At 45.3% G+C, this 21,823-nt stretch overlaps 1 protein-coding gene across 1 annotated transcript in view; it reads right to left on the reverse strand.

The window, feature by feature from the left end:
• KDM3B (lysine demethylase 3B) overlaps positions 1-21,823 on the reverse strand; it is a 1,181,011-nt gene that overhangs the window by 243,430 nt on the left and 915,758 nt on the right. The window contains exons 20-21 of the mRNA XM_078652703.1: positions 20,302-20,421; positions 2,844-2,983 (exon numbers count right to left, since the gene is read on the reverse strand). Coding sequence (XP_078508829.1) covers positions 2,844-2,983; positions 20,302-20,421 — 260 coding nt within the window. The remainder of the gene's footprint in view (positions 1-2,843; positions 2,984-20,301; positions 20,422-21,823) is intronic.

Here is a 21,823-nt window from a genome sequence, read left to right on the forward strand (position 1 = left end):
AAAAGAAAGTCCTCTTCTACTGGGTCAGCATGCATGTCCACATCATGATTAGCAGCTGCCCTCTCAATGAGTGCATGAAAACCTGCAGAATCCTCTGTTGGGGATGCACGTGCACTGAAAGGCTGTGGGTCTTGCCCCACACTTTGGGTGCCTTGGTCACCAATGTCATCATATGCATCTGGATGTGCATCTGGTTCATTGATGGGGAAGGTGTATTGGTCCTCCTCATGATATCCCTCACCCTCAGAGTGTTCTGGTGAGGGAGTAGGGCTTCTTCTTGGAGGAGGCTGGATAGGTTCTATGAGGCCAGAAGCGTCCAGAGGAACCCTTTTTTTCTTCAGTGGGATGACATATGAGTCCAGAGGCTCAGAAGTAATCCTCCTTTTGTATAGGGTTAATTTGCTAGTATTGGCGTCGATGAAATGCTCAGAATCGTCCTCTGATTCGAGTTCTCGACCTGAAGGTACCCCCGCCGTAGAAGAATCCGACTTCTTTGGCGTCGATTTCGTCGAAAAGGCCTTCGGAGCCTCTTTCGGCGGCAGAAGGAAGAGAAGCTTACTCTTAGGCTTTGCCGGCGTGTCCTTCGGCGTCTGTGGCGACGGTAACGGAGCCGATGTAGCAGCGGCCTTGTCCCTGATTCTCTTCAGCGAAGCGGCGATGGGGGACACTTCACTCACAGTGGCTTTTGGCGCTGACGAGGATGTCTTGACCTTCCCCTCGGATCCGACGTCATGGTGGCCTTTCGGAGTCTTGGACGCCGATGCAGTTGCCGCCGACCCAGAGTCCTTGGATCGATGCGCAGATGTGCCAACCGTCGATCCGTGTGCTTGTGTCGCCTCCGACTCCACTACGCGTCCGACGGACGGAGTCCCAGTCGGAACCGGAGCCGTGCCGCTGGCCTTGGCGTGCTTAGACGGTGTCGCAGCGGTTGATCCGTGCCGACCACCCTTCTTAGAGGATCCCTCATCTGGCGCCGATTTTGACCCTGTGGGATCGACCGACTTCTTCGACTTCTGCGGGCCGGAGGTCGACTGAGCCGATGCGGCGGCGGGTGCAGTAGCTTTCTGTTGGCCGGCCGCCATTTTAGGGACGCTCGAGTCCTTAAGTTTCAGTTTCGTTTTCGGGTCGGCCATTTTAGGCGTAGTCGATACCGTCGGTTTCGGTTTCGATCCGGCCTGCCCAGCAAGTATGTCCGTGGCCGGGCCTGAAGGCGGGGCCGTGGCTTGCGGTACGGGGTCTTGGGTAAGGCCAACTGGCGATCCCGTGACCCGATCGTGATCTTCGAAACCTTCGGGGCATAGCTCGTCCCCTGAGCTATCTGCCGCGGCCCCATAAATCTCTTCGACGTCCCCTACCTCGTCGACGTATTCAAGGCCTTGATCCACGACTCCGTCGTCGTCTTCCGGATCCGCCTCGACCTCCGTTTCGGGTGGGGATATTTGGAGATGATGACCCTGTTCATCTTCTTCTCGGTCGCCGAAGATGTTTTCTGGATCCGGGGCCGCTTGTCTGGCCTCCAGGCGCACCGCGCGCCGAAGCTTGAGAGTCTTTTTCGACCTGAATTGAGCGCAAGCCTTACACTTGCCGTCGTCATGGTCCGGTGAAAGGCATTTGTTACAGACCGGGTGCAGGTCTATATGTGGGTACTTGGACCCACAGAGCGGACAGTACTTAAACGGACTCCGCTCCATGCTGGAAATTCGTGGTCGTGTCGCGATGAGAAGGCCTCGATGTCCGAAGAGTGAAAAAACTCAGCTGAATCCGACTTCAAGAGTCGGAAGAACTCGAGACCGTGCGCAAACAATACCGACGCTATAAATACAAGGCCTTTTGGCCTTAAAAAGTTAGTTTTACTCTGTTCCGACAGAGAGAAGTCGAGACCGCATCCGAACCCAATGGCGGAAAAAAACAATCTGGGGATGGAGCCGATGCCCATGCGCACTGTAGTCCAGGGGAGGAGCCACCTATCTCAGGATACTTCGAAGACTCATCCAGGACAACAATGTGCGATCATCCGGACCCAACACTAGGCGGCGATCTAATGCTAAGATATGAATTTAGCAGCCCACATGCCTCGAACACTTTTTATCGGCGTCGACCGGAACCCGAGGGCGAAGGAGGGACGAGAGCCTTTGTCTTCTGTTGAATGGGTACAGGGGGATCTGTACTCACGTTTCGCTGACCCGCAGCGATGTCTTCTTCTTCCATGTCGGAGTCTGTCTTGGACACCGAGATCTGCTCTTCTTCCTCTGGCTCTTGAGCTGGGTGTTCTTCTCATCGTGTTTCGGGGACAAGCAGAGGTTGCACACTTTGTGCAAGTCGGTGCGTGGAAATTTAGCACGAAACCCGGGACATAGCTTGAATGGAGTCTGTTCCATCGACTGCTAGTTCGGTCGGCACGGGTAGGCCCGGCGGTGTGCCTCGAGTTTTCCAATGGAAAGTTTTTCGAAGTGAGACGATGCGCGTCGAATGAGGAACTGCTATTGATAATGCGGTCGAGGGTAGTGGATTGCGCGTCAAAGGGGTCTGAAAACGGTACCGAAAAGGGCGAAGCAATACACATCCGTACCAGATGGCAGAAAAACAATCTAAGGATGGAGTCGATGCCCATGCGCACTATCACCGAAAGGAGGAGTCACGTGACTACAAGACTTCTTCGAACAAAAACAAAGTGCAAACATCCTTACCCAACACCATTTGGTGATTCATGCTAAAGCATATGATCTACAGCTCATATGACTCCAACAAAACACTTCTATAACCATGTGTGGAATAGATCCTTCTCCCCCTGCCTCCCACCTCATCAAGTACCCACACAGGTCTACACATTTTTGAAACCATACCTTACGAAGCAGCTCACGGATCTTCTCGGCATCCTTGGCAGCATAGATATGCCATAATGCACCCGGCTTTTCTTTGCCCTTATGGATACGTTGCTTTGTGACCTCATCAACATCCCCCTCATCGATTGTCTTTAGCACCTCTGAGGATAAAACAACAGAACACCACAGGTTACAGAAGCAAAACAAATGCTTATCATTTGCTAAAATCTGCACATTGGGTTTTGTGGGCATCAATTATTTTGTGGATTGAACTTTTAACCTGCTAGAAAACATTTTTTACACAGAGCAGATGCAGAAAATCTAGAAAACATTTAGGTAGGGTGTAGTGGTATGTTGTAAAATGCTTCAATAGGCTTGCTATTGGAGTGTGGTGCCATTCTGGAGCAGCAGACTCCTAGTCTTGAACGTTGCATGGTTAACATGAAATCCCTTACTTTACTTCAACTGGCCAGATGCCCTAGGACTCTGAGCCATACAGCCTATAATTCAGATGGTTTCCAGGATCTGTGGCCCCTCGTGGACTTAAATATCCTGTACCAACATACTGAAAATAATTGCCAGATCAACACCTATTGAGGCATCAAAAAGTATTTTGTTTTCATATATGTCCATTATTAAATGTCTAAGTACAGTATTAACTTGCTGTCATCCGCTTATGAAACTACATTTTTAAACAAAAGTAGCTAAATCACTACAATGACATTAAATGCCAATTCTAGCCTGCCAACATTTGACTGCAAGTATATGGAAACCGTAATTTTTTTACTGCTACAAGTTTTCCAAATAAAATGAAAGCCAAACCCCACAAGAATCCTTGACAATGTCTATATACCAAAGCATGGTTGTGTCAAAGAACAATTGGGATTAAATGTTCCAGTTAATGTCACTGTATGACTCCAGATTATCCCACACCCGTTCAGCAGAGTATTCTCTGTCACCGTACCACAGAGCTCTCATCTAATCATTCAAACAGAAAATAACCTTTTACCTGGCCCTTTTTTTTGGCCTCGGGGGTCCTTGTGGGACCCCCTGAGCAGGCCTAGTGGATCAGGGTGTTTCTACCCTGCCCCCTTTTCTTGTTTTTTATCTTTGTTTCATTGTTTTCTTGTGACTTGGTTCTACCGAGTCACAAGATGGCTGCCAAAAATTCCGGGTTTGGAGTGTTGGCAGTCAATCACAGTGAAGCTCGTACTCCGGAGGGTTCGCGAACCCACCGCTGCCCTAGATATCGAAACTTTTTCTTTTTCAAATTTTTGAGGAACTACTGAACGGATTTACACCACTTAACAAAAAGGACTCTTTCTGAACCAAGGGCTACCTTTTTGCGAAATTTGGTGTAATTCCGTTCAGCAGTTTGGGCTGTAGCTTTGTCTAAAGTTTCCTATGGGAAAAAAACATGGGGAAATCGCCTTTTGGGAACCCCTTATTTCTTGGCCCCTGCTTGACGAATCACCTCGAAACTTTCAAGACAGGAGCTGACCGGCGCGGGGCGCTAGTTTTGAAATTGTCGCGAAAATTCGTCATCCGGTGTCAAAGTTATTAAGAAAAGAAATAACGCTTTTTCTATGGAAACTAGGTCCTAACTACCTACCTACTGGCGAGTGCCAGTAGGATATATATATCTATATAAAAACAAAAACCCTTTCAGGCATAGCGTAACGCAGATCTAGAGTGTCGCTGGTGTTGAGTGCTCTTACAGGAGCTGCTTTCCACCTAAACTAAAGAACTAACCAGAGTTCTCTCCTTTTTTGTGTGTGTGTGTGTATATATATATATATATATATATATATATATATATATATATATATATATATATATATATATATATATATATATATATATATATATATATATATATATATATATATATATTTCTGCTCCAAATTCTCCCCATTACAGGGAGAGAAACGACAGCACTCACGGGATACTTTCAGCAAGCAGTGTTCTTTATTCCACTGACAAAAACAGACGCGTTTCGGTAATTCCCTTCTTCTGTGTCTACCCGTGCAGTGCAACGGAGCGCCATTTGTAACTCGTGTTAATGGAAACAAACAGAGGACTATCAGCGACCCTCAAAATTGTGGGCGCCATCTTAGAACATTACTTAGTTCATTATATGTACAGTTTAAACACAATTTCTATGGCTTACATATTTCATTGTATCATGAATACCATTATACTTGATAAAATTGAGTTTTCTAAACAGCCCCATGGGCACATCACATCTCGCCGTGGATCGGCAATGGCAACCAACCTGGTTGCCGTGTTGTCCTATTGTTGTGACCTGATACTCGAGTTACATAAATTTCATATTATACCATACATTGTAGCTACCCCTATTCACATCTTAACATTAAATTTAATCTATAGCCCATTCCGTGCAGCTCGGAAGAAACTAAACACATCTGGAAAATCAACACACTAACCAGAAAATCTCAAAGTTTCAAGAGTACAGATTTCACAGTACAGTTCTCCACTTGTCATTGTTACCCTTATCCATATTCATCTACATGCCCAAGTGTACTGACAGTTCTTCCCCCCCATTTAGGCCTTCTGGGCTTTTGGTCTGGAGATCTACTATATATCTAGACTCTAACCTGCGCAACTTTTGAAGTCTATCTCCACCTCTAGCGTTTTCAGGTACATGGTCTGGACAGAAGTATTGTAACAAACTCCTGTCACTCTTATGCTTTATGAAAAAGTGGCGAGCCACCGGGTAAGTGAAATCCTTATTTGCGATAGCACGCATGTGCTCTAAGATTCTCAACTTAACACAATTGATGGTGCTGCCCACATATCTCATCCCGCAGGGACACTTTAAGCAATACACTGCGAATGTGGTTTGACAGGACATGAACTTCTTGATCTTTTTACCATTTTTAAGACCCTTCACCTCATAGGACAAAGTGCGTTTGCTAGCTGAGCATGCTTTGCACTTTCCACAGGGAAAGAACCCTTTTGCTTCATACAGTGTACCTCGCTTCTTTTTCACAACTGGATCTAGATGACTATGAACTAAGCCATCCCTTAAGGACCGAGCCTTTCTAAAAGTGATTAGAGGATTTGGTGGCATCTCCTTTCCTATGATGTGGTCTGTTCTTAAAATGTTCCAATGTTTCTTTACAGTACCTCTGAACCAGTCTGCATCTTGTGAAAATGTAGTTATAATGCGAAATCTACCATCATCGATCTTTCTGTCTTTCTTCTTAAAAAGATCTACTCTCGGAATGTTAGATACTTTCCGCAGAGTAGTTGTGAGTAGTTTTGCATTATAACCCCTTGCAAGGAATCTATTGAAGCTCTCTTTGGCCGCTACATCAAAGTCAGATCTCATCGAGCAATTCCGTTTCAATCGGAGAAATTCTCCGTATGGAATGCTGTTAATTAGTCTGGGGGAATGGCTGCTCGATGCGTGCAGGGTACTGTTGCCTGCTGTTGGTTTTCTATATAGGCAACACGTTACCCTGTTTTCTTGAATCTTAACTTGAAGATCTAGGTAATTGGCTGTCACCTTACTGACCTGGCCCGTAAATCTCAAATTGTTCTCATTGAGATTTAGATATTGAATATACTCTTTTCCCTCCTGTACTGTACCATTCCACACTAAAAACAAATCGTCGATATATCTATACCACGAAATTATTTTCTCAGTCCATATTCTGTTCTCCGTCGCCCAGGCTACCTGCTCCTCCCACCAGCCCACGAATAAATTCGCGTAGCTGGGGGCGAAGCAGGAGCCCATGGCAGTACCAGAGATTTGTCTGAACAGTTCCCCCTGGAAAGTGAAGATGTTATTATACAGACAATATTGAGTTAGCTCCAACAGCATTAAATTATGGGCAGCAAATTTCAATTGTCTTTTCTTCAGGAAGTGTTCTACTGCAGACAAGCCTTGTGTGTGGTCAATGCAGGTATGGAGGCTGGTTATGTCTAAGGTGATCAGACAGCAAGTAGGTTGCCATTCCAGTTTCTCTAAATGCTCAATGAAGTCTGTGGAATCTCTGATGTAGGATTTTAAATTCAGGACTGCCTCAAATAGGAAGTGATCCAAATAACGGGAAAGGTTCTCAGTGAGGCTGCCTATCGATGAGGCAATTGGTCTCCCGGGAGGCTGTTTTAGATCTTTGTGTACCTTGGGTAGGTGATAGAATGTTGGCAAGACGGGATTAGTTGTTCTCAAAAACAAAAACTCATCCAAGTCTATCATCGATTTGTCATGCGATTTGGTCAACAGTTCATGTAGTTTGGTGATGCTATCATTGTATTGAATCTTTGTAATTACTTCATAACAATTCCGATCGTTCAATTGTCTCATCGCCTCACCTATATATTGTTCTCTTGTGAGGACTACGACATTTCCTCCCTTGTCGGAGGGTTTGCAAATGATTGTTGTATCATCCTCTATATTTTTCAAGGCTTCTCTTTGTGACCTCGTCAAATTGTCCTGGCCCCTGCTTGTTGGTTTGTTCTCTCTGAACTTCATCAGATCCTTTATAATTAGGTCCGAGAAAGTGTCTATGGAGACCATGGGCATTTGTGGTACAAATTTGGAAGGTAATTGGAGGCCACTGGATGGTGCTTCTTGTGCCACCTCAACGTTCCCTATTCGTTGCGTTGGTGTGACCGCTGATGGAGTGGTCTCAGTGGTATTCTCTTTTCGTAAGTCCTCAAGTATTTCCAAGGATGTCAAATCGTTGACATTTAAAAAATCTGTGTCTTTCCAATTTGCTTTTATAGTTTTGGCTTCTTTGGATGTAGGTTTGGTCTTGTGAAATTTGTACAATTTCAACTTGCGAATGAATTTATTCAAGTCAATTCTTGTTTGTGTATATTCTAAACGTTGGTTGGGGCAAAAAGTTAAACCTAACTTCAAGACAGTCTCCTCAGCTGTTAGGGTTTTGTGGGAGAGGTTTATGATGGTCAGATGCTGATCGTTCGTTGTTACCATCTCGCCCCTCTTTTGCTTCTTGTCACTCTGGGTGTGTAATTCGTTTTCCCCCTTCCTTTTCCACCCGCCACGCCGGGTTTGTCTTCGTCCTCTGGGGGCTTGTTCTCCCCCCCCCCGTAGCCAGCTTTGGCGGATGACATTGAACTCCTGGTGAAAAGGAGTTTTGGGGAGTCGTCTCGCAGGACCTGCCACATCCTCTCCGCTCAATTCTTCCTCAGTGACTTCAGATTCAGAGGTTTCTATTCTTGTCTGGGTGTCGTTCCGTTTGGCCTTATTACCAAGGCCACTCATCTCTTTTCGCGTTTGATCATACTTCTTGGCGAAAGTCAAGACTCTTCCCATTGCGTAGTCCCTCTCGTCGCGATCAAATTTCTCTTGATTTCGTGATTTAATTTTACTCTCATACCTTTCCAGGCGTTTTTTCATCGCGGCTCTTAGCTGCTCTTGTTGATCTGTGTCCGTATTCTGTTTTAATTCTTCCTCAAGGGCTTCGATTTCTTTGAGTGTTTTCTCTCCGTCACTCCATGCAAACTGGACAAGAATCTCCAGCATGCCCTTGCACGAGAGGGCCGTGTGTTTAGCCCACACCTCTAGTGGTAATAAGGCCAAACGGAACGACACCCAGACAAGAATAGAAACCTCTGAATCTGAAGTCACTGAGGAAGAGTTGAGCGGAGAGGATGTGGCAGGTCCTGCGAGACGACTCCCCAAAACTCCTTTTCACCAGGAGTTCAATGTCATCTGCCAAAGCTGGCTACGGGGGGGGGAGAACAAGCCCCCAGAGGACGAAGACAAACCCGGCGTGGCGGGTGGAAAAGGAAGGGGGAAAACGAATTACACACCCAGAGTGACAAGAAGCAAAAGAGGGGCGAGATGGAAACAACGAACGATCAGCATCTGACCATCATAAACCTCTCCCACAAAACCCTAACAGCTGAGGAGACTGTCTTGAAGTTAGGTTTAACTTTTTGCCACAACCAACGTTTAGAATATACACAAACAAGAATTGACTTGTATAAATTCATTCGCAAGTTGAAATTGTACAAATTTCACAAGACCAAACCTACATCCAAAGAAGCCAAAACTATAAAAGCAAATTGGAAAGACACAGATTTTTTAAATGTCAACGATTTGACATCCTTGGAAATACTTGAGGACTTACGAAAAGAGAATACCACTGAGACCGCTCCATCAGCGGTCACACCAACGCAACGAATAAGGAACGTTGAGGTGGCACAAGAAGCACCATCCAGTGGCCTCAAATTACCTTCCAAATTTGTACCACAAATGCCCATGGTCTCCATAGACACTTTCTCGGACCTAATTATAAAGGATCTGATGAAGTTCAGAGAGAACAAACCAACAAGCAGGGGCCAGGACAATTTGACGAGGTCACAAAGAGAAGCCTTGAAAAATCTAGAGGATGATACAACAATCATTTGCAAACCCTCCGACAAGGGAGGAAATGTCGTAGTCCTCACAAGAGAACAATATATAGGTGAGGCGATGAGACAATTGAACGATCGGAATTGTTATGAAGTAATTACAAAGATTCAATACAATGATAGCATCACCAAACTACATGAACTGTTGACCAAATGGCATGACAAATCGATGATAGACTTGGATGAGTTTTTGTTTTTGAGAACAACTAATCCCGTCTTGCCAACATTCTATCACCTACCCAAGGTACACAAAGATCTAAAACAGCCTCCCGGGAGACCAATTGTCTCATCGATAGGCAGCCTCACTGAGAACCTTTCCCGTTATTTGGATCACTTCCTATTTGAGGCAGTCCTGAATTTAAAATCCTACATCAGAGATTCCACAGACTTCATTGAGCATTTAGAGAAACTGGAATGGCAACCTACTTGCTGTCTGATCACCTTAGACATAACCAGCCTCTATACCTGCATTGACCACACACAAGGCTTGTCTGCAGTAGAACACTTCCTGAAGAAAAGACAATTGAAATTTGCTGCCCATAATTTAATGCTGTTGGAGCTAACTCAATATTGTCTGTATAATAACATCTTCACTTTCCAGGGGGAACTGTTCAGACAAATCTCTGGTACTGCCATGGGCTCCTGCTTCGCCCCCAGCTACGCGAATTTATTCGTGGGCTGGAGGGAGGAGCAGGTAGCCTGGGCGACGGAGAACAGAATATGGACTGAGAAAATAATTTCGTGGTATAGATATATCGACGATTTGTTTTTAGTGTGGAATGGTACAGTACAGGAGGGAAAAGAGTATATTCAATATCTAAATCTCAATGAGAACAATTTGAGATTTACGGGCCAGGTCAGTAAGGTGACAGCCAATTACCTAGATCTTCAAGTTAAGATTCAAGAAAACAGGGTAATGTGTTGCCTATATAGAAAACCAACAGCAGGCAACAGTACCCTGCACGCATCGATCAGCCATTCCCCCAGACTAATTAACAGCATTCCATATGGAGAATTTCTCCGATTGAAACAGAATTGCTCGATGAGATCTGACTTTGATGTAGCGGCCAAAGAGAGCTTCAATAGATTCCTTGCAAGGGGTTATAATGCAAAACTACTCACAACTACTCTGCGGAAAGTATCTAACATTCCGAGAGTAGATCTTTTTAAGAAGAAAGACAGAAAGATCGATGATGGTAGATTTCGCATTATAACTACATTTTCACAAGATGCAGACTGGTTCAGAGGTACTGTAAAGAAACATTGGAACATTTTAAGAACAGACCACATCATAGGAAAGGAGATGCCACCAAATCCTCTAATCACTTTTAGAAAGGCTCGGTCCTTAAGGGATGGCTTAGTTCATAGTCATCTAGATCCAGCAGTGAAAAAGAAGCGAGGTACACTGTATGAAGCAAAAGGGTTCTTTCCCTGTGGAAAGTGCAAAGCATGCTCAGCTAGCAAACGCACTTTGTCCTATGAGGTGAAGGGCCTTAAAAATGGTAAAAAGATCAAGAAGTTCATGTCCTGTCAAACCACATTCGCAGTGTATTGCTTAAAGTGTCCCTGCGGGATGAGATATGTGGGCAGCACCATCAATTGTGTTAAGTTGAGAATCTTAGAGCACATGCGTGCTATCGCAAATAAGGATTTCACTTACCCGGTGGCTCGCCACTTTTTCATAAAGCATAAGAGTGACAGGAGTTTGTTACAATACTTCTGTCTAGACCATGTACCTGAAAACGCTAGAGGTGGAGATAGACTTCAAAAGTTGCGCAGGTTAGAGTCTAGATATATAGTAGATCTCCAGACCAAAAGCCCAGAAGGCCTAAATGGGGGGGGAGAACTCTCAGTACACTTGGGCATGTAGATGAATATGGATAAGGGTAAAAATGAGAAGTGGAGAACTGTACTGTGAAATCTGTACTCTTGAAACTTTGAGATTTTCTGGTTAGTGTGTTGATTTTCCAGATGTGTTTAGTTTCTTCCGAGCTGCACGGAATGGGCTATAGATTAAATTTAATGTTAAGATGTGAATAGGGGTAGCTACAATGTATGGTATAATATGAAATCTATGTAACTCGAGTATCAGGTCACAACAATAGGACAACACGGCAACCAGGTTGGTTGCCATTGCCGATCCACGGCGAGATGTGATGTGCCCATGGGGCTGTTTAGAAAACTCAATTTTATCAAGTATAATGGTATTCATGATACAATGAAATATGTAAGCCATAGAAATTGTGTTTAAACTGTACATATAATGAACTAAGTAATTTTCTAAGATGGCGCCCACAATTTTGAGGGTCGCTGATAGTCCTCTGTTTGTTTCCATTAACACGAGTTACAAATGGCGCTCCGTTGCACTGCACGGGTAGACACAGAAGAAGGGAATTACCGAAACGCGTCTGTTTTTGTCAGTGGAATAAAGAACACTGCTTGCTGAAAGTATCCCGTGAGTGCTGTCGTTTCTCTCCCTGTAATGGGGAGAATTTGGAGCAGAAATATTACGCGTATGCACCAACGCGTGGCGGCACCCGTCTAAAGACTCGATACCTGGTGCTCTGGGAGCAGTAATATATATATATATATATATATATATATATATATATATATATATATATATATATATATATATATATTTATTTCGGAACACTGTTCGCAATTTCAGGCCTGGCTGACTGAGGACTGTACGGTTGAGGCGTCTAGGGGACCCAAGTGAGGTGTTTGTTTCAGCGACTGTGCTTTGCCAGCGCACTTGCACCACGTTCTTACCGACAGCCAGGACCCAGGAAGGGATACATGGTGCCGTGAAAGAGATCCCGACCCAGTTTTACCGTGAGAGGGGCATTCTGGGAACTGTGGTTTTCCGAGACAACCACAGCGATGATGGTGACTGAGCCGGGCAACCTGACTACGTCATTTAGACAGAACGGATGGAGTAATTACAAGTGGCTGGCGTGCAAGCACAGTGTTAGCAGGCATCTGAGGAAGACATTTACGCACTCTTGCAGGCAATGGATGTGCAGCCTTCTCATGGCAGAAAACAATGGCCGATGTGACCCAGCGAGCAATACTGGCCCTAGTTAGGGCGAGTCCCTTCCTGGGTGCAGAGTAAGAAACCAGCAGCTGAGAAGACTTACGAAAGGATTTTGTCCTTTGCAGGTAAAGTTTCCAACAGCGTCGGATGTCCAGAGAATGGAGAGATTTTTCCGCCACTGAGGACGGATTTGGAAAAAAGATAGGCAGAATTATAAGCTCCTTGAGGTGATACGATGATGGTACTTTAGGTATGAAAGAAGGATTTGTACGCAGAATAACCGTATTTGCTAAAAATGGAAGAAATGGTTTCTTTGTAGACAATGCCTGGATCTCGCTGATACGTCTGGCTGACGTAATGGCCAAGAGAAAGGCCATCTTCCAGGAGAGAAATCTAAAGTCACATTTGTGTATAGGTTCAAATGGAGAACGCATTAGTTGTGACAAGACCGTATTTAGTTGCCATTGCACTGGAGGGGATTTCACCGGTGGGTAGGTCCTGAATAGGCCTTTTAGAAATTCCTTAATAAGCCTATGAGACCACAATGAAGATTGATCCAGACGTCATCTGTATCTAGAAATCGCAGCAAGGTGGATCTTAATGGACGAATGATAGAGTCTGCCTTGGCCAGGTGTAAGAGATCTGGTAATACTTGCTCCGGTGTGGATGAAAGAGGATGTAAAGAATGAACGCTGCACCACACAAACTACCTTTTTCATCTTGCAGAGTAACATTTGAGCGCGGAAGGAGCTCGAGATTTAGTAAAACTATTTTGCAATCATTGGGTATGTTCAAATTCTCAAACTCAATGAAGTGAGGAGCCAAGATAAGTCAAGAGAGGGAATTTGCGGATGAAACACTTGCCCCATGTCCATGTACAGAAGATCCTCCTTTGGAGGTAAGAGAATTGGAGTGCACTCTGATAGGTGAAGAAGCTGTGTACCACAATTGCCTTGCCCACCTGGAAGCGATAAAAATTAAACAGCACAGCTCCTGTTTTATTTTTTATTGAACTTGAGGAATGAGAGGAAATGGGGGGAAGGCGTAGGCAAATCTTCCTGTCCTGGAGAGCAGGAAAGAGTCTCCCCACGATCCTGGTTGAGGAGTCCTGCTTGCATAAAAGGTGCACTTTTTGTTTTGGTACGTAGCACACAGATCTAACGTTGGAAAGCCCCAAGACTGGCAGACCATCTGCAACATCTGGTCGTTGAGCACCCCATCGTGGCACTGTTTAGACACCACTGATTGTGGACTCCAGGCACGTGCTCCACTTGAAGTGAAATTTGGTTGAGAAGCCATTCCCAAATCTATTGTGCTTGAAGAGAGAGAACCGGAGATCTTGTGCCACCCTGTTTCTGGAGATAAAACATGGCGGTGGTGTTGTCCGTCCGGACCAGAACTGGGGATCCCTGAATCCAAGGCAAGAATGCTTTAAGAACACCGCTCTTAACTCTAGAAGGTTTATGTGGCATTTAGATTCCTGTTTGGACCATTTTACGTGCACTTGAATCTCTTGGAGGTGAGCTCCCCAGCCCTACATGGACGCATCAGACGTCATCACAAACTGAGGAGTTAAGTGAATGAAGGACAGGCCCGGAGTCATGTTTTCCTCGATCTGCTACCAAGTCACTGCAGTTTTCATAGCCGCTGAGATTTGAATCATGTCGTTGAATGACCCCTTGGATTGAACCCATTCAGTGTCCAGTTGCTCCTGCAGTGGGCGCTTACGAAGATGGTAATTTGGAATTAGTTAAATGCATCACCCCCCAGCATAGATTTGTACTCTGACAGAAACTGACCTTTTTGACTATAGCAGGCGTGTCATTCCCTGGAGACGCAAGACCCTTTCGAGAGTTTGAAAAGCTTTCCTGAGATTTGTATTGATGCGAGCTCCTAGGAAAGTCAGAGAATTGGAAGGAATGAGAGACGACTTTTCTATATTGAGGTGGAGACCCAGAGACTGGAAGAGATTCCAGCAAGTTTGAGTAGAGTTCCTGGCTGCCTGAAACGAAGGAGCTTTTATTAACCAATCGTCCTGGTGGGGGAAAACCTGGTGACCTGAGCGTCTCAGAAAGGCAGCTATCAGAGCCATGCATTTGGTGCAGAGACTGGGGGCCGACTTCAAACCAAAGGGAAGCACTCTGAACTAATAATGGCACACTGTCACTTCGAACCTGAGATATCATCGATGCTTGGGGTGAATGGGGATGTTAAAATAAGCATTGAGAAGATCGAGAGATGACAGATAATCCCTTTATTCCATAAGAAGGATGTCCTGCAGACACATCTTGAAAGATTGGTTTTTGATGAATTTATTCAGTAACCGGAGGTCCAAGACCTACCTCCATTTTCCGGTCTTCTTTAAGATTAATAAGTGAAAATAAAACCCCCGATTGCGCTGACGTAAGGGTACCTTCTCTATGGCGCGTTTGGAAAGAAAAATTTTTATTTCCCTCTTGAGATCTGGCAGATTACGATGTAGTAGCTTCGGAGGAGGGATAGTTGAAGGATACTGAACAAACTCTATGACGGAAGACATCCAAAACCAATCTGTCCGGTGAGATGGACTCCAATGGTTTAAGAATTTTGAGCAGGTTGGTTAGAATTGCTGAGGGATTGTAGTGGCGGGAGCCTGGAGAAACACATTGCCTCTTGTTAGAATCCTTTTCTCTTCCAGCACATTGCTGCCTTTTACCACCAGTGGGCCGCAAATAGGACAATGCTGTGCAAGACCTGTAAGGTTGGATGTACGCCTGATAGGTTGTTTGAGGGTAATGTTGGAACTGTGGTCTGGATGTGTACTGCCCTCGAACTCTGCCCCGAAAGGAATGGAAACATCATTGTAGCATTGCCAGGGATTTGGCAGTGTCTGTGTCCTTTTTTTTATAGATTGAAGAGCTTTATCTATATGATTTCCAAATAGGCATTCGCTGTCAAAATGCATATCTAGCACCTTAGCCTGAACCGGAGGACGGAAGCTAGTTGCCTTCAGCCACCCCATACGCCTCAGCACAGCTGCTCCTTCCAATTGCCGGACTGAAGTTGAAGAGATATCCGTTGCAATCTATCATCTCAGTGGAAGCTCTTTTCCCTTCTGATAACATATCCCTTGTTTCCTTTCTCTTACCTTCAGGAAGATGTTCTGTGAGAAAGTGCTATCTTTCTTGCCTTGGAATGCCCCCACTTTTTTCTGAACTTCTGTTGTGCTTTGACTGAATGTGTCCTGGGTTCTTGCCAACCAGGTACCCAGGGCCTGTGTTCCTTCCCTAAAATGGTGCTGAAACTAAAAACCAATTGGCCTCTCTGGCCAACTGTCAGCTCCTAGTAAATGGTACCCTAGGTACCCAGGGAATGGTGACCAGAGAAGACCCCTGAGGGCTGCAGCACTTATTGTGCCACCCTCAGGAGCCCTGTACCCTGGCACCCACACGCTGCCTTTGCAGGTTGAGTGCCTAAGTACAGAACTAAACCAAGAGTCGACATGGCACCCATCCCTGTGTGCCATGCCTACAAAACCCACTGCCCGGGCATACTTCAGTCATCCCTCCCGCTGGGTGCCCTTTGCCAGAGGTGTGGGCACAGGTGCATGAGCCCTGTGCCCCTACAGTACCCAGGGCCATTCCTGGGCACTGTAAGTGCAGTGATACCATTAAGAGTATATGGTGCTGGGAGGTTTTCATTATGAACTCCACAGCACCATATTGGCTACACTGAAGACTGACAAGTTTGTACCAAACGTCGCAGCACATTAAACCCACACTGATGCCAGTGTGGAATTTAATGTAAAATGCAGCAGAGGGCATCTTAGAGATGCCCTCTGAAACCCTAACCTACAATCCACGTCTGGGCTGAGTGGCTTCAGAGGCTGCCACACAGCAGACATGTTGCTGGACCCCTGGGTGGAGAGCCCCCCGCTCTCCTGGGCCTGCAACAATGCACATCCTGGGCGAGGTGCTAGGTCTCCTCCCCCAGGATGGGCAGGGGGAAGCTTCAAAGGCATGCCGCCTATGTGAGCTTCTCCAGACCATTTGCTGTACCCAGCAACTGGCCCCCACCAGTTCTAACCCCCACTCTGGAGGTAAGACGAGCGGAAAAAACTATCAGGAAGGGGGGTGTGCCAGCCTATGCCAACCCCACCCCTCAGGTGGGGAAGACTAGGTGAACACGACCCCGGGCTCCGGCCATCTTGTAGATGGGGAGCCCTGCATAACCCCAGCTAGGCTCCTGCCCCCCTCCCACAGCAGAGGAGCATACTAGGGGGTGTACTCACCCCAGGACAGTGACCCATTGGCCCCGGTCCTTGCCCTACCTGTAACACCCCTAAATTCAGTATTTAGGGGCTCCCTGAACCTTCCTTCCTCAGATCCCAATACGAAAAGAAGAAAGAAGATCAAGAAGAAGAAGACCCGCCGGGCAGCGGCAACAATAGGACGACAACAACTGACTTGGCCCCAGCCCTGCCGGCCAGTCGATCCTGGAACCTGCTCCTGCCTAATCGCGGCAACTCCTGCGGACAGCAACCTTGGGATACCCGGAGGACCTGCCTGCCTTGACCCTCTTAAAGACTGGGACTCCCATTATCAGAGGCTCTGCTGCAACAACCCACCTGGTGCCAGCCAGGAAGCTCCGAACCAGCACACTCTGCACCCGCCGAGCACGGGCCGGGCCCAACCGAACCAAGACCACGAGGACGTCCCCCCGGCGACTGGGACCCGAAGTCCAGAGCCCAAAGACCCTCCTCGACGAACCAGCCGACGCCTGCAGACACAGAACCAGGGGCCAACCAAACCGCGACCAGCCGAGGGTAAACCTTTCTGACACCCAAAGACACCCCAGCACCCGGCACCCTACAGCCTCCTGTGCCTCCCTTTGGGGTACCTACCTGTGCTCCAAGATCCCAACTTAACTCTCGAAGTGCTGGTCGCCCCTGGAGAGTCTCCGCCCCCTAGCCTGCAGCTGTTGTTCCTTTTTTACCTTTCCCATTGGATAACATTGAGCGCCCGAGGGCTCAAAAGCACCCTGCACCCAGCCGCCCGAGTGCCACTGGCTGTGCCACCTTTGTCTTATCCTACTTCCCCCTTGTCCTGAGCAAGTGACCAGGAGCACAGCTCCCACAGCCGCGTGGCCTGCTAGCCAGCAGCCACCAACCGGAAGCCCCCTTTCCCTCATTGTATATCATTGGGCCTACCTACCTCTGCACCCGGCCGGCCCTGCGCTGCTGGGGCGGAACAGACTGTACTTACCTGACCCCCCCTTTCCCGGAACCTTAACTTCACCAGCCAAGTACTCACCTGGAAATCGGTAACTCACTTACCTGCCATTGGATAACATTGACCCATTTTGACACGAACATTTTCTTAGTGTGAAGTTTTGAAAACTGCACATATTCATATAAAATCAGCCAAAGTCCGAATTCCTAAGTACTCACCTGCAAGCAGGTGAGAAGCCAGTACTGTACCTTGCAGCCCAGAACTGAACCGCAAAAGTAATCCTTACCAGGTTTACTGGTAATCTGTATTTTCTCCATAGGAACCCATTGTATGCTTTTCTATGAAATTTCATCCAAGTGCCTACTTTTGAAAACTTGAAATATTCTTTCAAAATCATACGAAATACTGAAACAATTACCTACCTGTTTTAAGCTCAGACCACATTGCTGGCCCTAGAAGCCAAGTACTGGATTACAAAAGTAATGCGATCATACTTTACCTACAACCTGAATTTTCTCCCATTGAATAACATTGCCAGATTGTCATTGAACAGTTTCGAAGTGTGAACTTTTAAAACCGCTTTATATTCATGAAAATTCACCACAGTAACTAAAACGTTTTTGCTAATCTGGTTTCAGCTTAGAGCCCAGGACTGAATCTAGGATCTAGTCCTGGAACTACTAAAGTAATCTGTACTGTAATCAACTGTACTTTTATGGTAACTATCCATTGAGCTCAATGCGAAAGTGTGTCTAGACTTAAGTTGCCTTCAGCAACTCCTGTACCTATTGTGTTCACCAACTTTATTGCTTCCTTGCAAAGTAATCACATAAGAGTTCTCATATCTAGCAAAGTATATTTTTATGCCTGTTGGTTCTAAAAATAAAAACTATATCTTTGGATATAAAAACCATTGGCCTGGAGTTCAGTCTGAGTGTGTGAAATCCTTTGCTGACTGAGTGTGTACAACAAATGCTTTGCACTGCCCTCTGGTACTGCTTTACTGATCGACCAAGCAACCACTTTTGAGAATAAGGTCAGTCCTGACTTTAACTTCTGTTGTACCTTTGGGGTTTGTGGACTCTATACACACTGTACTTCATTATTGTCCAGTATATATAGAGTATAGAGCCACTTTCTCACAATACCCCCCCTAATTTCTAGCCATCTGGACTTAGTGGTGCTTGATGGAACCAGAAGGAGTACATTTGGGTCTGCAGAGGCTGCAGCTACTTGCACACCCAGACCTTTTATGGAGGGATGTTTTAAGAGACAATCAGGGTACCGAGGGGCAGACCAAGGTCTACAACCATTCCGGTTACCAGCCTTGCCCAAGCCCCTAAGAATATGTTGTGGCGAGATTCATTATAAGGAAGTAAGGACTCCACTCCCGTCTTACCCTGGTGAAGAACATCCACCGAAGGGTTTTTGGACTATTATACTGAGGGGAGCTGGTAATGTAAGACAACAACAATTGCCCTCCTGAATACCTCAGCATAGGAGGAACTCACCTCTGTGGCCATACCAGATGGAGAAAGAAAATCTGAAACTTGGGAGGGCTGAAGACCAATAGCCTTACCCAGGTTAGTCAGCCAAATTTCCTCCCAGGGAGGCTGGACAGTATTGTGCAAAGGGTATTGACACCCTATAGTCTCCTCTTCGCCTTCAAATTGACTGTGCGTTCCCATAGGAGCAGAAACAGGCTGCATGGGTCAGATGGAGAGTTGTCTAAAGCGGACGGTTCTATTGCCGCCGAATCAGACGGCTCCCTTACCAGACCGGTCTCTGGACTTCGACGAGGACTGATGACACTGTGGTGCCCCAAATTGTGCGCCAGCAGAAGTTTCATTAGGCAGTCTCTCAACGCCTTCTACAGGAACCACACTACTACGAGCAATTGTGGTCCCCCAGGCACCAGAAACAGAAGGTATGAGGATCTGTGACCGATATCTGTGTCAAAAGATCCACAGGGTTTAAACCCTGAAGTCATTACAAAGCACAAAGTCTCACACACAAAAAAGTGGAAATGGGTCGAAAAACAGCCCCTAACTGCTCTGGATCTGCGTTGCAAGCTCCGAAAAGAAGGAAATGATGGCAACACGTCAGTGGGGTGGTTATATGGACTTCGAGGTGACATCGCTTAATGACATTGATAGAGAGTCGTGCTGCACCCTCTCCTTACACGCGGACATGCTGTGGAAACAGTGTTCAGATCCAGTCTTGCGCCTGAGGGAGGATTCTAGAGTAAGGCATCTGCGGCTAGATGTGTCTATCAGATATGGCAAGATAAAATACAGGTAGAGTGTTCTCCTTAAAGGAACAGGCTCCGTTTTCCAGTCTGTGTATACTGCAACTAGTTGCAGTGCCATTCATTTATCCTATTTTTCATTCTAAAAAAACAAAATGACATTTCCAAAGTACAATTAAAAACTTTTTAAGTAAAGAAAGCACAATGTGGCCAATACAGCCTTCAGATGCTGCTAAAATAAACACAGCTCCTTTACTGAAAGGTTTCAATTAAATATTTATCAATTATCCCACATAAAGGTGGTACTACAGAGTGTACATGATCATCAATGGAGATTTTCAGAAGAATAATAAGTATTTACCTGCATTTTAAATTCTACATTGTGGTCCTCTAGCATTTTCAAAAGGTTATGAATGGGGATCTTATGACAAAGAAAGACGTTCAATCATTTGCAAAAATAAACAGATTCAACGTGTTAGTAAGGAAAACTGGAAGGGGGTTATTCAATCAATATGCAATCCTCTCCTGCATCAGAATACATACTCAATCACCAGCACACGAGCTTACCATCATCGTGAGAGCCTTCTCCCACAGGGATCCCAACATAGACCATGACATTGACAGCATCAGAGACATCCAGGTGCAGGTTTGTGGTACCAACCCGTCTATCGTCTGCAGTTATCAGACCTATCAGAAAAAGTAAAAAAAAAACAAATCTATAATTTGTCACAAAAATACAAACTGAAAATTAGCAAATAGCTTTTATCACTCAGGGAAAGAAAATTGCAAACAGATTAAGAAGACAAAGGAGTTTACAAGAATCAGCTGGAGAAAACAAAGAATTATTTACTTAAGTTTAAGGAACAGACATTTCCATACACCCTAGTATGAGGAACAAGGGTGTGATGAAAGTTGGGTCAGGAAAGGCTTTGGCCCCCTCCTGAACTAATCATGTAAACTGTATAGAAGAGAAAGTATAAAAGCTGTGCACCGCTAAAATCTGGACATCCATTAGGAAAAAACTCCCAGCAGCATGACCTGGGATGGAAAACAATATTTACTCTTGAGAGATACGAGGAGAGCGGATATTTATGAGTAGCAAATATAATTTGCTAACAGCCTTTCCCAGTCCAACAAAGATAAAGAACACAAGGAAGGCACACCAGCAGGCGGACAACTTATTTTCAAAAGTCTTTGTGGAAATGACTGCAGCAGGTTTGAGGGTTCAAAACAACTTAAGGGTGAAATGCGCCCTGGCATGTGATGTATACAACATGTGCATCAAGTTGCTTAACACATCGAAAATCACAAAAAATATAATTAAAACAGCACAAATACATGTTGCGAACAAAGAATAAAATTATTTGTTTTACCATGGTTAAAATTACATCAAAAAACTTCCATTCATGTGCAACGCTAGTAGAGAATGGAGTAGTTTAACTTGCATCTTGATTTTCTTAAGGCGAATCCACAGCTATAAAGTCACTCTACCAGATGAGGTGTTACCAAAGGTAACTAACTTGTTTAGCTGATTGAGATTTCTAGATGCAGATTCTGTACTTTAGAATAGATACCCATGCAATGACAAAATTCAGGTAGATTCCCTGAGCACAAAGTACATATATCTGTGAGTATTACAGACAATATTAATTTCACAAATAATTGTCCATATCAGAGCATCCAAGTTGTGAAGAAATCCTTATTTTTATTCTCAGTCCATAGGTTTTCTTGAAGACTTGTGGATACAGTAATACAATCTTGTAATGATTTGAAAACAGCCAAACGCCAACACGTGTTTCGTCAGGGGAAATAATACCCAATGACTTCTTCAGGGCCTCGGTAGTTCTCACTACAGCGTAATAAAGTTTTGATTGTATCAATCCGCTATGTTTGAAAATTCTAACGTAGGACCTTAAAAACGCTCTCAAGAAACCGTTCCAGAAACAACGTCAATCAATAATAATTCGGTAATAAGCACCAGGCAAAATCCGCCTCCACACTAAGGAACCATCGTAAATATCTTGGGTATTCCCAGCGCACTCAAAACAACCGTTCCGTATCAAAAATCGGCGTGTGTTGATACGGAACG

This window comes from Lissotriton helveticus, chromosome 7 (assembly GCF_964261635.1).
Source record: "Lissotriton helveticus chromosome 7, aLisHel1.1, whole genome shotgun sequence".
NCBI lineage: Eukaryota > Metazoa > Chordata > Amphibia > Caudata > Salamandridae > Lissotriton > Lissotriton helveticus.